General features: G+C 49.4%; 1 protein-coding gene across 1 annotated transcript in view; it reads left to right on the top strand.

Annotated features, from left to right (window-relative positions):
• The window catches only part of MUC16 (mucin 16, cell surface associated), a 48,623-nt gene that overhangs the window by 14,711 nt on the left and 17,735 nt on the right, over nucleotides 1-16,177 (top strand). Inside the window, exons 10-27 of the mRNA XM_074350687.1 lie at nucleotides 1,413-1,448; nucleotides 1,703-1,768; nucleotides 3,298-3,422; nucleotides 3,590-3,657; nucleotides 5,860-6,032; nucleotides 6,332-6,367; nucleotides 6,623-6,688; nucleotides 8,136-8,260; nucleotides 8,352-8,419; nucleotides 9,334-9,506; nucleotides 10,141-10,176; nucleotides 10,511-10,570; nucleotides 11,742-11,866; nucleotides 11,958-12,025; nucleotides 12,487-12,659; nucleotides 12,928-12,963; nucleotides 15,530-15,654; nucleotides 15,751-15,818. Coding sequence (XP_074206788.1) covers nucleotides 1,413-1,448; nucleotides 1,703-1,768; nucleotides 3,298-3,422; nucleotides 3,590-3,657; nucleotides 5,860-6,032; nucleotides 6,332-6,367; nucleotides 6,623-6,688; nucleotides 8,136-8,260; nucleotides 8,352-8,419; nucleotides 9,334-9,506; nucleotides 10,141-10,176; nucleotides 10,511-10,570; nucleotides 11,742-11,866; nucleotides 11,958-12,025; nucleotides 12,487-12,659; nucleotides 12,928-12,963; nucleotides 15,530-15,654; nucleotides 15,751-15,818 — 1,627 coding nt within the window. The remainder of the gene's footprint in view (nucleotides 1-1,412; nucleotides 1,449-1,702; nucleotides 1,769-3,297; nucleotides 3,423-3,589; nucleotides 3,658-5,859; nucleotides 6,033-6,331; nucleotides 6,368-6,622; nucleotides 6,689-8,135; nucleotides 8,261-8,351; nucleotides 8,420-9,333; nucleotides 9,507-10,140; nucleotides 10,177-10,510; nucleotides 10,571-11,741; nucleotides 11,867-11,957; nucleotides 12,026-12,486; nucleotides 12,660-12,927; nucleotides 12,964-15,529; nucleotides 15,655-15,750; nucleotides 15,819-16,177) is intronic.

The raw sequence follows: 16,177 nt of genomic DNA, 5'->3' as shown, positions 1-16,177 counted from the left end.
AGTGTCTGTGCTGCAGCTGGGGTCTCCTCCAGCCCCAAGTCTGTCTGTACCAGCAGTTCTCAACTGGGAAGATTCTGCACCCCAGGGGACATCTGGCAGTGTCGGGACATTTTCAAGTCAAGACTGGAGGGGTGCTAGTGACATCTTGTGGGGAGAAGCCAGAGTGCTACTAAACATCCCACAATGCACGAGGCAGCACCTCACCCCACCCCAACCCCCCATGAAGAATTCTCTAGACCAAAGTGTCACAAAGGCTGAGTTTGAGAACTTCATCATTCTAGTACAAACCTAGCATTACCTCGGGGGCTCATTTTTGAGTGCTTGACACAGCAGGGGAGGCTGACTTCTCTCCCTTTTCACCTCCTGGAAGGAAATGTTTCCTCCTCCTGAATTCCACCGCTTCCTACAGAAGCCCAGCTGAAATATGCAGATTCTAGGGAAGGAAGCAGGTGATGCCGGACTCTGCGGTTCACCCGTCCCACCGGACAGCAGGTGTCCGGTTCAGCCCTCGCTCCACGTCACTCCCTCCATTATGACAAATTGAAACAATTTTCTAAGTTTCCACAGGCCAGCTGGAACTACACCGACTTCACGGAACACCACCACACGGAGCAAATACCCCATGAATAAGAACTGTTCACACAACACCATCGGCCACTCTGCCCCAACCACGAGGCTAAGACTGAGAATAATCACTGTCACAGTGGCTAATTCTTTTTGTTTGTTTGTTTTGAGACTTTATTTGTTAATTTTTTATTTTAAATGATGAGATTAATTTATGAATCAAATAGACAATTCATCAGGGAAAACCATCCAGATAGCAATGCCACATTTTTTTTACATATACATACATATATATTTTTTCTTTTCAGATTCTTTTCCATTATGTGTTATTGTAAGAAACTGAATATGGTTCCCTGTGCTATACAGTGGGACCTTGTTGTTTATCTACTTTATATATAGTAGTGTGTGTATACAAATCCTGAACCCCCAGTTTACCCCTCCTCACCCCCCGCCCCAGTGACCATAAGGATGGACCTGGAGATCATCATACTAAGTGAAGTAAGCCAGGAAGAGGAGGAACAATACCATATGATACCACTCATGTGTAGAATCTAAAAAAAAATTTTTTTGAAGGTTATAAATGAACTTATTTATAAAATAGAGACAGTCTCACGAACATTATTCTTGTACTCTGATTTTGGCAGTAATAATGGCAATGATGCTCATTATTCTTTTCAAAGGCCAAGGCACACAAAGAATAAAATTGGGAGTAAAACATGGCCATTATTGTTTATGTGGCTCTCAGAAAGTTTGTTCATGAATTTCATTTCTAGGCCCACCATCCAGCTGTTTCTTAACTCTGACTGGTCGTTAACAGTCCTTCTGTGCTGTGTTCTCCCTTTCTGCAGGCTACCACCGTCGGTCCTGGCCCCCTACCACCAGCAGTGAGTATTCTAAAGTGTGCAATGTCAGTGCCCACTGGACCCTTACTCCCCAGAGCACATCCTTCAGGAGAGAAGCCACCCACGCCCCGTCCCTAAATGTCCAGCCGCAGCCTCAGAGCAGCCCTAACCCACCCAGGTTTTTTGTTTTGAGTCAGGACAGAAGCCCAAATTCCAGGGAACAGCTTCTGCCCACGTTCCTTCCAGATGGGACTCAAATCATTTTCCCCACGTTCTTCTTTTTTTTTTTTTTTCAGCTCCAGTGACTTCTACATTCTCTCCAGAACCTTCCTCATCTCCGGCCCTCATCCTCAGCTCCACAGGTAGGAGTCTGCTTTCCGGGGCCTGTGAGAGGAAACTTCAACCCTGCATGGTCTCGCGGTCTGGTCCCTGATAGCCACCCGGCCTCAGCCTGTGCCATTTACTCTCTCTCACTTTCTAAACTTTGGCACATCAGGTGCTTGTCCGTTCTTCTGGGAGCTGTTCCTGGAGATCAGACATACAAACAGACATCTATTTCTGAGCTAAAGAGACACTGTAGCTGTCCCATTTCTTTGTCTGTGGGAAGTGGGCAAATTTTACTTTCTCTGAGCCTCAGTTTCCCCATCTGGAAGATGGAAATGGTAATACTTACCACTCAGGATTATCAGATACTCTGCGTGAAGGGTCCAGCACAAAGGTCAGTACACAGTGCTCCACAGATGAGACTTGCAGAGGGGACAGTCACCCAGCTCAGATTTCTGACCTTTTTCACACCTTAACCTCAGGATGGCTATACAGTTTTGTTTTTTTTTTTCATGCTGGACACTTTTGAGGAAGAAAGAGGGGACTGAACTTAACGTTTACATGACTGCCCCTGCTCTGCTCTGAATTCCTCAGGAGCGGAAGATGTGACTTCCTCATCTGTCTAGCTCTGCTGACCAATTTACGTACCCTCTTGATGCCTCTGTTTCTTCATCAAGTCATTGTGAAGGTTAAATGAAAATGTGTAAAGAACACCTAGCACAGGGGGCACCCAGGAATTCAGTCTGACAAATAATTTTTGGGTATGTGTTCTGGGCTGGGCAGAGGGGATAAGATGTTACGTCAGGTGTAGTCCCTCCCCTCACCAAGTTCACAGTGTTGAGAAAGACTAAAGTTGAATGTGCAGTTATAACATCGATTCTCCCTTCTGTCTCTATGAATTCATCCATTCTAGGTACCTTATGTGAGGGCAATCACACAATATTTGTCCCTTTGTGTTTGGTATTTCACGTAGCACAGTGTTTTCAAGGCTCATTCATGCTGTAGGAGTATCAGAAGTTCATTTCTTTTTATGGCTGAATACTATTCCATTGTATATGCCACATTTTCTTTATCCATTCATCTGTTGAAGGACACTTAGGTTCTTCCCACTTTTTGGCTATTGTGAATGCTGCTGCTATGAACATTTGTTTTCAAGTATCCAAGTCTCTCTTTTTCAGTTATTTGATGGTGTGTACCTAGGAGTGAAATTGCTGGATCATATGGTAATCGCAGGTTTAACTTTTTGGGGAACCACCAAGTTGTTTCCCATAGCAGCTCCACCAACAATGCATGAGGGTCCAAATTCTCCATATCCTCGCCTACACTTATTTTCCTTAAAAAAAAAAAAATTATAGCCATCCTAGTGGATGTGCATGCTACTGCATTTAACAGCATCTTGCTTTGCTCTTTATTTAGCCTTCTATCTTTGGTCCTAAAGTGGCCTCCCTGTCTGCTGTGGATCCCTGCTTCCTCAGGTCTGGGCCCTCCATCTCTGTCCCCAGAAGTTGTCTTAGCGCTCAGCCTGGGTCTGACTCAAGTGGCCTCCTTTTTCCTTCCCCTGCTGCAGCAGCAGTCCCTTTCCTGGTGCCTTTCACTGTCAACTTCACCATCACCAACCTGCGCTACGAAGAGGACATGCAGCTCCCAGGCTCCTGGAAATTTAACGCCACGGAGAGGATCCTGCAGGAGCTGGTGAGAGCCCCGCCCACCAACACCAGCCCCGCCCACTTCCACAGCCCCGCCCACCAGTGCCAGCCCCGCCCACCCCACCTATGCCCTAGCCTGCGACACTTCTGCCCCACCGCTCTTGCTGACTTCCCTCAGTAGCACCTTCTCAGCTTCCTCCTCCTTTCTGATAGCTCAAACCTGCGTTCAAGAACAGCAGTCTGGGATTCCTCTACTCAGGCTGCGGACTAGCCTCGCTCAGGTAAGACCCTCCCCAAGAACACAGCCAACGAGTGCACAGGACCCTAAGTTATGGGCTCCCTAACTTTGCCCATACTTAGAACATCTGCTGTTCACGGAAACTAAGCATCAACAACAATAATAATACCAACAACTAACAAGTGCTAAGTAAGACCCAAGGCACAGTGCTATGACTTTATACTTCACTTCATCAGGCCTCTCAGCAGCCTCACGAAGCAGCAACAGAAGGTGAAGCGGAGGCTCAGCGGGATTAAGCGGCTCGGGCAGGTCGCACAGAGGAAGCCCAGCATTTCGGGTTCTAGATCCAAACTCCTGGCCCTTAAGCAGCACTGCCTCCTTTGCCCCCATTCTGTCCCGGCAGGGCGTGGAAAATACCAATCTGACAACCTCTCTGAAGGAACTTGCCAGAGAATCTGAGAGGGGAAAGCAGCAAGAGATACAGAGAGAAAGCGTGCTGCTCAGCTGAAGGGGGCGGGGCTGCCCTGGAGTGGCTGGGGGCTGGGAAGACGCCATCCCTCAGGTGCTAGAAAGGGCACGTAGACGTGCAGCCGTTTCACCCCTGGCGTTCTCACCTGCCACGCCTCTCTCACAGAATCTCTAGGTCTGGCCCTCGCTGGTTCACACTTCATCACAGCCATTTATCTCCAGCTCCCCTTTCTTCCTGAGGGAAGAGGAGGCAGAGGGGCCTAGTGGCTAAGAGCCTTGGTGAGGACACACAGACCTGAGTTCAAATCCCAGCTCTGCCATTTATTCTGGGCAAGTGCCTGAACCTTTCCGTGCCCTGTTTCCTTGTGTGTTACAATATATTATATCTATATGTAATATATTTGTACATACACAATATGTACTCATAAAAAATAGGTATCATTATAATATATACCTATTATACCTATACCTAATATATATTATATTTCAGATATGCAAGCTATATATAGATCTATATTTCTATATTATATATTTATGATATGGATATAATATAAAATTGTATATATAGATATATGTATATTAGGTATAGATATATAATTACATAAAGCTATACAATATATAAGTACACCATATACATGGTATACTTATAATATGGCATAATACATATTATACATAATTATAATTATATGTATAATACATATTATATGCTATTATATACTATATATAATACAGGTGTAATAATTACATATAGGTATAATATATAATGTATATAGGTATAATATTAAACATGTATTATCTAGTGTAGGAATGACAGATATAATATATAATACAATTTTATATGTAATACATAATATAATAGTAAACTATATTATATAAATACGTATAATCTATAAGCATTATAGATTAATGCTCTGTGTTAATATACATTTATATATAATTGTGTTATATATAACATATAGTATAATGGGCATAATAATTGTGGGAACTGAGCAATCGAGCTCATAGAGATGCTTTGAAGTTTAAATGAGATCATGAATATAAAATGCTGGGCCTGCTGCATACTCAGGATGTAATAAATGGCAGTTGTTATTATTGGCGGCAGTCCATCCATGGCCCTGGGGCATGAGAGCCCCCTTCTCTCCCTCCCTCAATAGCCTATTGACAGGGTAGGTGGGTCAGTGTTCTGTGGCTGGAGAGGGGTGCAGAGACACAGAGGCCCTCTGTTGGACAAGTCATGCTTTCAGACAGACTCACCAAAAAGGCATCTCTCTCCAGCCATTTACTCCCTGAGTCTCTTTAGAAATATCCAACCCCTGCTGGTACATAAGACCTAGAGAGGGTGAACGCAGCTGTCTGATGCCACCATTTGAAAACCAAAGTGTCACTGGCCATGCCTTGGTCACTTGTCCTGGGGCCACTGCCACCCACTACAGCATGACCCTGGCACCTAGGTGTGTCCATCAGGACCTGTGACATGACTTGGCTGTCATGGCTACATCTGGCATTCTCTCGGACTGCTCGCCCCCATCAGTGGTACCTTCTCTGTGTCTGCCACACATCACACACCCAGTGCTTTCAGTGGATTCTCTCCCAAGCATGCAAAGGCTTGGAGACCCACGGTGTCCTAGCTCTTTGTTTATGGAGGGTGTCTCCCTGAAGGTAGCAGCTTCCTTCTTAACTTGGGCTCCCCAAGTTCCTGCCTTAGGGGTGGCAAAGAGAGGGAGGAAAGGATGAACAGAGAGATGGTTGGAACAACCATGTGGAGGTTCTTACCCAGGCCTGAAAAGGACGGGGCAGCCACCAGAGTGGACGCCATCTGCATGCATCGCCCTGACCCTGAAGGCTCTGGGCTGGACAGAGAGCAGCTGTACTGGGAACTGAGCCAGTGGACCCACAGCGTCACCCGGCTGGGCCCCTACATGCTGGACCGGGACAGCCTCTATGTCAATGGTGAGCAGCTGCGATGTGGTTGGAGCCTCGGCTCTCTGACTTGAGCCTCTGTCTTGCCCTTAGAGGCTTGGCTGTGTGCTCTGGTCAGGTCTGGGCCTCACGGCTTCTTCCTACTCTTAGACTGACCCCACCCTCATGGCCTTCATTCCTGATAAAAGAATGCTGATGCCTGGTAGCCTCCGCCCCTGTTTCACCGTTCTGGTGAAGCCCCCTCCATTACACCAGAGCATCCCTGACCCTCTGTGGTCCCCGACCTCCCCCTTAACCCTTACCCGCTATCCTCCCGCCTTTCACTACAGGTTTTACCCATCAGATCTCTGCACTCAGCACCAGCAGTGAGTACTCAGCTGATGACCCCCAGCCCCAACACACACCAGGCAGTGGAGGAGCTGAGTCCTCCTCAGCCTGTTTACATCCTCAGGGGGAAGGAGCTCCTGGGAGGGCACAATTTATTTACTCACCCCTCTGCCCCAGATCCAAAGGGAATCCCGGCTCAAGCCCCCCCATGCAGCAAGCCCAGTAATCTCTCCTGCGGCCATTTCTGTCATGCGAGTGTCTTTCTGCTTTCACTCATGAGGGCTTTTCCTCAGCTCCTGGGACCTCTGCAGGGGACCTGGGAACCTCTGGGACTCCGTTCTCCTTCTCCAGCCCCACAGGTGAGCACCAGTCACCGGCCCATTAGAGAGTACCTGATCAATGTAATCATCTCGGACATTATTCCCTCAAATAAAGATAGAAAGTCACAGTAAATCTAGTGGTAGTGAGTCGACCAACAACCCTTACTGAGCACCTACTCTGTGCCATGCCCTAAGGGATACAGCAGGGAACAAAAAACAGGGAAAACTGCTGCCTCTAGAGAGCTTATACTCTTGTGATAAAAACGATGATGGTGGTGGTGGTCGTGATGCTGGTGATGGTGATGACGGTGGTGACAATGAGGATGATGTGGTAGTGGTGATGATAATGATGGTGATGGTGACAGTGATGATGATGTAGGGGGTGATGATGAGGATTATGATGGTGATGATGGTGGTGATAATGATGTTGAAGATGTGATGAGGATTATGATGGTGGTGGGGATGATGGTAGTGGTGGGGATGGTGATAATGATGCTGAAGATGGTGGTGATGGTGGGGATGATGCTGCTGAAGATGTGATGGTGACAGGGATGATGGTGGTGATCTCTCCGCCACTTCCCACTATTATTACAATAAAATCCACATTCTTCATCATGATGCACAAGTCCCTGAATGACCTCATTCTTGCTGCCCTTTCTGACCTCAACTCCTTCGACGCTCCTCTCTGCTCACTGCAACCTGGCCATTGCTCTTTCCAACTATATGGAGTTTTCAATTCCTGTTACTTTGCTTGGAAATACTCCCTCTGGCTTCTTACATAGCTGCCTCCTTCTCATCCTTTAAGTCTGAAGTAAATGCAAAGTTGTCATAGAGACCTTACCTGACTCCTTTATCTAAATCGGACTCAGGTGTTATTTTTTTTAAATCCTCCACAGTACCTACCACACTTTCATTGTACTTTTTTGTTTTCATGTTTATTGTCTGGTTCTTGTTTCCAGTGTGCCACTCTCTTGTCCCTTTGTCCCACCAGCCCTATGGCTTCTTAATTTGGCTAATCTCTGTGTTATCCTTTCAGGGTTTCCTCTTTCATATTAAATTCCTTCTATTAAAATACCTGCCAGAAAGTCTGCTTTCCTAACTAGAAATTTGTGTGCCCAGTGCCATGATGCTGCCTCACACGTAGCTGGTGCTTATTTGTTCAATGAGTGAATGAATGAACTAAAACTGTAACCATGAACCTGAGGCATGAGTCTTGTCACATAACTAGGCCAATATGGGGAAGTCTTGGGGTCCTATTAGGTACCCCAAGTCAGAGCTCCTAGGAGAAGAACCAGTTCTAGATCCTAAGAGCCGTTGGATAAGACTAACATGATGGTCCCTGCCTGCACTGGCGCTCCTTTGGAGCCCCCTAGTGGAGAAAATCAGAGCCCGTATGTGTAAGGGCTCCAGGAGGCTCAAGGAGGGACTGGACAGAGAGCCCTACTGGGGCCAGGACAGGTCCTCTTACCTGCCTCTTCTGTTGCAGCCACGAGCCCTACCCTGGTGCTGTTCACCCTCAATATGACCATCACAAACCTGCAGTACACGCCAGACATGGGGCGTCCAGGATCGGCCAAGTTCAACATGACGGAGGAGGTCCTGCGGCACACTGTGAGCCCTCAGATGCCTGCTGCCCACGCCTCCTCACCCTCGGACGGCCCCCTCTCCTCCTCCTGTTTACCTCCCTCTCCTTCCTCCCCAGCTTGGTTCTCTGCTGAAGAGCACCAGTATCGGCCCACTGCATTCTGGCTGCAGACTGACTGCACTCAGGTGAGATGCCCAGGAGGGGATGCTCACATGCCCCTGCCTCCCAGATTCCGTTCCTCCCCTCCACCCGCTGCCTGTTCCCCACCCACTCAGTGTAACAGGCCCCGGGCACCTGGGGAGCTGCCTCGGCTGAGCCCTCTCTCCCTGAGTTCCTGTCTCCTTAGGCCTCTGCTCGGTCTCCCTTCAGATCCCAAATGAGGTGCAGAATATCTCCTTAGAATTAATGCTTTGCAATTTCCAAAATTATATTGTCCTGAGGAAAATTTTTTAAGCAAAAATGGACAGTCCTGTGTCAAACATATTTCTTAACCCACATTTAAGGTGCTCAAAGATGATGCAAGATCTTGGGGCTGCCCCTACTTTTTTTTTTTTTTTTCTCTTCCTCCTTGGCTTCATCTGAGAGTGGGATGGCAGGAGACTGGGACATGGATGATGAACAAACAATATGCCAACTCGAGTCCCAATTCACCTTGTTATTAATCTATTGATCTTATATAAGTTCTAGATATTTTGTCTCTTTCCTTCCTTCCTTCTCCCTCCCTCCCCTCCCCTCCTTCCTCCCTTCCTCCCTCCTTCTCCTTTCCTTCCCTCCCTCCCTCCTTCTTTTCCTTCTTTCTCCCTCCCTTCCTCCCTCCCTTTTCCTTCTAAGTAAGGTGATTTCAGCTTTGTGGCTTCTTCAGCTATTACTCTTGCAGGTCTCCCTCATCATCAGTCCCGCGTATGCCCCATCCCCATGTTCCTCCCTTCCCAGGCCCCAGAAGGACGGATCCCAGGTTGGCTAGAAGTCGGTGCCCTCAGAGAATCTAAGCCTGACTTCTTACCGCTCTCCCAGCCCTCTCATGTCCTCTGCCCCTTCCTGTCCTGCCCCCAGAGGCTTCATTTATCATCACCTCACCCCCCTCTCCCAACCTCCCCAGGCCTGAGAAGAATGGCTCAGCCACAGGAGTGGATGCGGTCTGCACGCATCGCCCTGAGCCCACGGGCCCCAGGCTGCACAGGGAGTGGCTGTACTGGGAGCTCAGCCTGCTGACCCATGGTGTCACCCAGCTGGGCCCCTACACCCTGGACCAGGACAGTCTCTATGTCAATGGTAAGGGGTTGCCATCGTTTTTTTAATTTTTGCATTTCAAGAGATCACACATTCTCCCCATCCTTTTCTCCTTTGACCTATCCTGCCTCCTCCTCACCCTTTCTCCCTCTTCCTGTGTAGCTCAGGCCGCCAACCCCAGCAGTGAGGGCCTCAGAAGTCTCTAACTCTCCATCTGAGTCCCAGCCTTAAGGAATGAAAGAAGCCAGGGGCCTCTGCCTTCACTCCCAGCCCCATCTCACCTCCAGCCTTGGGAAAACCCATTAAAGCCCCAGATACTGGCACCTCCTTCCTGGCTTCTCCAAGATGACGAGGTCCCCAGCCCAAGCACCTGGGATATGCTCTCCCAGCTTCTGTGACGACAGTGTTTACACCAGCCGTGAGGGGCTTTGGGCGGGGGGGTGCTCTGCTGCAGCGGGTTCTGCACCGAGTTCGGACTTGCACCGGGGCTCACATTCCAGGGCGCTTAGAGCAAGGCCTCTGTCCCTCTGGAGTCAGAGGGCAGCAGTGGACTTTGATCTCTTCCGGGTGAGCACTCAGTCTTCCTTCTAATGACTCATAGCTGTGGTGGCCCAGCTGCCTCCCCACTGAAGAGCTCTCACTTCCTACTTCCCACCATCTCTCCCTCTGTTTACAGGTTACACCCATCAGACCTCAGCCACCACTCCCAACAGTGAGTATTTCAGACTTCTGTGTGTCTGTGCCCACCTCCCTTCCCCTGAAAAATCGGAGCTGCTCAACCAGCCAACTGTCCCCTCCTGTTACACCGCTATGGATGGGAGGGGTCCAGAGGACATGCATGGAAATGTGGGCTGCATTGGGGGTGGCAGGAGTCACCTCTCCTCCCCACCCCAATACACACAACCGAGAATGATGCCCTGACACCGGGCTAAATGGGGCACAGAGAGAGGCACATTTTTATCACCAGAGCCACCCCCACTGCCTCCATTTCCTTACAGGTGTACCACTCTGAATTTCATTTCTGGTATTTGGTTTTTTTCCCTCAGCTGCTGTGACCACCACACCCTTCCCGATGTCCTCTCTGGCTCCACCCCGCAAGCCCACAGGTAGGAATGCCCTTCCTGGTACCCACACCATTTCTACAACATCACTTACACCAGGTCACTTCTTCCCTCACTGCTTACTCACCTTCTCTGAGTGAACTCATCCATTTCCACGGTTCAGGGGCCAGCTGGCTCAGAATCGAACTCCTGAGTCCAGCCCACACCACACAGCAGCTCCTGAGCCTTGGGCCACCCCTCTGCCGGACGTCACGCAACCTCTTGGTCTCTGACCCTGATGTTGTCAGCTTCTCCCAGATTTGCTCCTTCTCCTCATCACCGAAGGAGGGACACGGGCACCAACTTTAACCCTCCCTCTCACTCACCACCCACATCCATCCATCACTGAATCATCTCTTCTTTCTGAGTATCCTGAGTCCTTCCTTGTCTGCATCTCCATCACCCAGTCTTTATTCAGGCCACCAGCGTTTTTTACAGGACAACTGCAGTAGCTTCTACACGGGATTCGAGTCCTCCACACAGCAGCTGCAGCGTCCCCTACAGGGTACCTCTGTCCGTATCACTCCCCTCTTGTGGACCACCTTTGGATGACTCCATCTGGTCTACAAATCGCCTCCAAAGCCCTGCACTGCATAGTCACTGCCTCAGTGTTCTGGGCTCAGAGGACCCCTCCAAGTCCCCAGTCTACCCTTCCCCACAGCCATAATGCACTTCCTCGTGGCCAGTGCACTTCACTGAGCACAGCTGCTCTGTCCTCCTGCCAGGACTTTAGCCAGGCTGTTCCTTCTGCTTAACACTTGCTCAGTTCCCATTCACTTAACTCTTACACTTTTGGACACACTTAAAATGATGCTTCCTCCAGGAAGCTCACCTCAGTCACTGGTTGGGTGTCTATCCTGGACTTGCACACCACCACCCCCCAGCAGCATAATGGTCTGATCACTCTCCTGGCCACACTGAGAGACTATGCGCTGCTCATCCTTGGACCTGCAGAGTCCAGCACAGAATCTCACACACATTAGGCGCTCAATAAATGCTCACTGAATGAATGAGTGGAGGTCCCCTATGTCTTAGGAATTCCATAATGTCTCTCCTTCAGCTCGGGTAGCCCACGGGTATACTTAGTCTACAGCCGGTCCCCGTGGTTACAGCCCCAGGAAACCTCAGCATTTCCATGGCCTAAACTGGACATCTTTCTCTTCCTCCTCCACTGCAGCTGCTGACCTTCACCTGGTGTCCTTCACCCTGAACTTCACCATCACCAACGTGTACTACACAGAGGACATGGGGCACCCAGCTTCTCTGAAGTTCAGCTCTACCGAGAGGATCTTACAGCACCAAGTGAGAGCCCTTTGATGCTGTTAGGTCCACCAGATACCCGCCTGCATATCCCCTCTGCCCTTCTGCTCACCTCTGTCTCTTTCCCCACCAGCTCAGGGCCTTGCTCAGTAAAACCAGTGTCGGCCCCCTCGACGCTGGCTGCAGGCTGGAGTCGCTCAGGTGAGAAGCCCAGATGGAATGATTCATCGTGGCAGGTAGACGCTCGTGCGCTGGCCAGTGGGGCTCAGGTGCTAGGCGTGCCCCTGGACGTGCTGAGCTCCAGGCCCACCGTGACTCCTTCATGCCTGCTTCACGCCTAGGGGGGGACATGCTCAAGTCTCAGAAATGAGGCATCGCGTTTTTATTTATGAAATCTGTGTGATATTTTGTTTTATACGAAGGCTCTCCTCTTAGAAGCAGTGGGGTAACCACTGCAAATTCCTCTCTGCAAATTCTGTTTAAATGTTTTCCATCCTTAATTGTGAGGGGGCTAGTCTCCAATGAAAGACACTTAGGAGAAGCAGGCTTCAGAGCTAAGTCCTTCAGTATCTCCCTCAGCCTCCCCCTTTCACTTTCTTGCTTTCCACACCCCGGAGGACCCGTCCTTGGTACATGATGGTCCCATGTCCTTTCTTCTCCAGGCGTGAAAAGGGTGGAGCAGCCACTGGTGTGGACATGGTCTGCACCTTGCACTCTGACCCCGCGGCACCCGAGCTGGACAGAGAGCGGCTGTACTGGGAGCTGAGCCACGAGACCCACGGCGTCAGCCAGCTGGGCTCCTTCACCCTGGATGGGGACAGCCTCTACGTCAACGGTGAGGGGCTGTCTTACAGCTGTGGCCTCCCTCCCTGTCTCGTGCTGTCATTGCATTCACTTCTCTAAAGTCAGCTTCACCTTCATTACGATGAAGTCAGAACTGGGTCCAGGCACTTTCAGTCTCGTGGCCCAGCTGCCTCGTCCCTGAATATCCCTCTACTGTCTCTTCCTCTTTGCTTCTTCTACAAGGTCCTCACAGCCTCCCTCACCTAGTCCTTTATGTTCACCCCAACTCTGATGCAGCCTCTCTCGCCTTCTCCCTGCAGGTTACACCTACGGACCCGCAGCCGCCACCACCCCCAGTGAGTACCCCCGCCCTGCTCTCCTGAGCCCGCCCCCACGCTGGGGTGGGAAAGCAGCCGTTCTCCGTCACCTCCTTCCTCGGTGAGGGAAGCACCCCTTCTCTCTCTCTCTCCTGGATCCTGGCAGAGTTCCAGGCCCAAGTGGGGCAGCTGCAGACACGGTCGTGTTCTCCCACGGTCACGTTCTGACCCTCACAGGGCTTTTTATCTCAGTTCTCCTGAAACCTTCTTGCCCCTGTGCTCTTTTCTGATCCTTCTCTGCACATCTCTGTTTGTTGTTCTGAGGGTTCCTCAGCATTGGTGTTCCACCTGTTGCTGGGTTTTTAGTGAACGCTGATGTAAACTGCCTGCCTCCCAGATCCTGTGCTAAGTTACATGTTCTATTAGTCAGCTCGGGCTGCCGTAACGAAATACCAAAGACTGGGCGTCTCAAACAGCAAAACTTTACTTTCTCACAGTCCTGAGGGTTGGAAATCCAAGGTCAAGGTGCCAGCAGAGCTGGTTTCCCCTGAGGCCCGTCCTTGGCCTGCAGGTGGCTGCCCTCCTGCTGCCTCTTCACATACTTGTCCCTCTGTGCACACACTCCTGTGTCTGTGTCCTAATCTCCTCTTCTTATAAGGACATCAGTCATAGTAAATTAGTGTCCACCTTGGAGGCCTCATTAAATTAATTACCTCTTTAAAGCCTTATGCTTCAAATACGGTCACCTTCTGAGGTACTGGGGACCAGGGCATCAACATATGAATTCTAGGGGGGACACAATTCATTCCAAAACATACACTCTATACTTTAATTCTCACTACAACCATGTGACTTTGCTCCATTTTAGAGCTGAGGAAACTCAGAAAGGCTACCAAGCCACACGGCAAATAACAGAGATCCTGTGACTCCACAACTCACTCTCCACGCTTCATACATCAGTTAGTTTATTCCACACCTATTACGTTCTAGTTCATGGGCCAGATTCCCCTGCCATTCCCAGTAAACCCTGTGATGAGAACCTTGTAGGTTTTCAAAAATCAATTGCCCTTGCCTTAGGAGTGTGCTACTTGAACCCTCTCCAGCTGTCCTTGGGTCCATCCCTGGTCTTTTACACCACAGCACCCTCCCTCGCTCCTTCCGACTACAGCAGGGTCCAAAACAACTGGTTTTCCAAGTAAGAAGAAGCAAATAAGAGGAAAACTAAGTTAAAATCAGCTCTGTGTTTTGTCTGTCACTATGCGGTCCTTGGGCTAGTGCCTGGAGCATTCTAGGACCAATTCAATGTGCATGGAAAGAAGGCAAGGTGGATGGGTGGAAGGAAGAAGTGATGAAGGGAAGGAGGGACAGAGAGAAGACGGATGAGCCGATGAAAGGCAGAAAAGATGGACAGAAGAGGAAAAGGATAAGGGAGGAAGGTGTAGAAACAGGAAAGGAAGGAAACAGGGATGTAAGGAAGGAAAGATGGATGATGGAAGGAAGGAAATGACGGTGGGGGACAAAGAACGATGAATGGATGAAAGAAAGCAGAGAATGAAGGAAAGATGGACAGAAGGATGCATAAAAGGAGGTATAAATGGGGAGAAGGAAGGAAGGGAAGGCGCGAGGTAGGAAAGAAATGATGTATGGATGGATGGACGGATGGATGGACAGGAGGATAAATGGACAGATGTATGGGTAGATGGGTGGAAGAAGAAAGGACAAATGGATGGGAAGAAATATGGAAGGATGGAAGGAAAGCTGAACAGAAGGAAGCCTGGAAGGAGGCAGGCACAGAAGGGAGGGTGGGAAGAGGGGAAGTAAACCTCTCTGCCAGGTTTTGTCTTAATCATTTAGCTCCTGCAATGCTCGTCTAGTCAAGTCAGGGGGCCTCTGGTCTCCCCTGCATCACATGCTCATTTATTCTGCTTCTTCTGGGGTCTCTACAGGTCAACCCCACCTATTGATCAGTCTGTGCCCAGCACTGCGCATAAACATTTTACAGAAATTAACTTGTTTACGCTTCATGATAACCTCTGAAGTAGGGATCATTATCTTACACATCAGTAAACTGAGATGCAGAAAGGATGGCTATAGCTGCCAGATGGTTGGGATTTTTTTAGCCAAGGCATAGAAGGCTGGCACACCTGGCTGTGAGGGGAGGAGAGAGACATATATGCATACATATTTTTATATAACTCTATAATATATGTTACATACTTATATATAATATACATTCATTAATATATTTATATATAAATATATGTGCATATTCATAGAGACAGAGGCACAGAGAGAGAGAGAGAGAGGCAGAGAGGCAGAGATGGAAAGTGGAGAGACTGCGGATGTCTGGGGTCACCAGTGCCTTTTCTCCTGGGAAAGAACAAAGCCACCAGGGTTTTCACGGAGCTCCCCATGCCTACATCAGGGTGCAAATGGCCCATCATGCCTCCCCAAGTCATTAAGCCTGCCCTTACTGGCTGCTGGAGCTGTCACCACTTACAAGCGGCCCTCAGGTTAATCAGGAGGAGGACAAAGGGCCCTTGGGAGCCCCACCCCGGGGTGGACACTGGGCCTCCTTCAGCCTTGGTTCTCTCTGTATCTTTAGCTGAAGAGGTCAGTAAGGAGCCATTCACGCTGAACTTCACCATCGACAACCTGCGCTTTTCGGCAGACATGGGCCGCCCCAGCTCCCTCAAGTTCAACATCACAGACACCCTCATGCAGCACCTGGTGAGATGCCTGCTTCCCCCTCTCACCCCTTTGAGCCCATCCTACAGGCCGATGCTCACCTAGGACCACCACTGGCTGTCTCTTCTTCCTCTCCAGCTCAGCCCGTTGTTCCAGAGGAGCAGCCTGGGTGCCCGCTATGCAGGCTGCAGGGTCACCTCGCTAAGGTGAGAACACCGCCACCCGCCACAGCCCACCACCTAGGGACATGGACTCCTGGCTGGGGGCTGCCCCAGATGCAGGAGGCTGTTCTCACAGGGTCCTTTTCTGCATCCATTTTTTCATATCACATTATTTATTTCTTACATTGTGATAAAGTAAATATAGACATGAAATTAGCCATTTTTAATTATATAATTCAGTGACACTGATTACATGCACAATGTTACACACCCATCACCACTATCTACTTCCAAAACTTTTCATCACCCTGAGCAGAAACTCTGTACCCACTGAGCAATGACTCTCCCGTCTTCTGGTCAATTTGTGACCTGTTGGCATTTGTGAGGCACTTTTCCATTCATAT

The sequence above is a fragment of the Camelus bactrianus genome, chromosome 22 (assembly GCF_048773025.1).
Source record: "Camelus bactrianus isolate YW-2024 breed Bactrian camel chromosome 22, ASM4877302v1, whole genome shotgun sequence".
Taxonomy (NCBI): domain Eukaryota; kingdom Metazoa; phylum Chordata; class Mammalia; order Artiodactyla; family Camelidae; genus Camelus; species Camelus bactrianus.
This window is presented reverse-complemented; position numbering and strand designations above follow the sequence as displayed.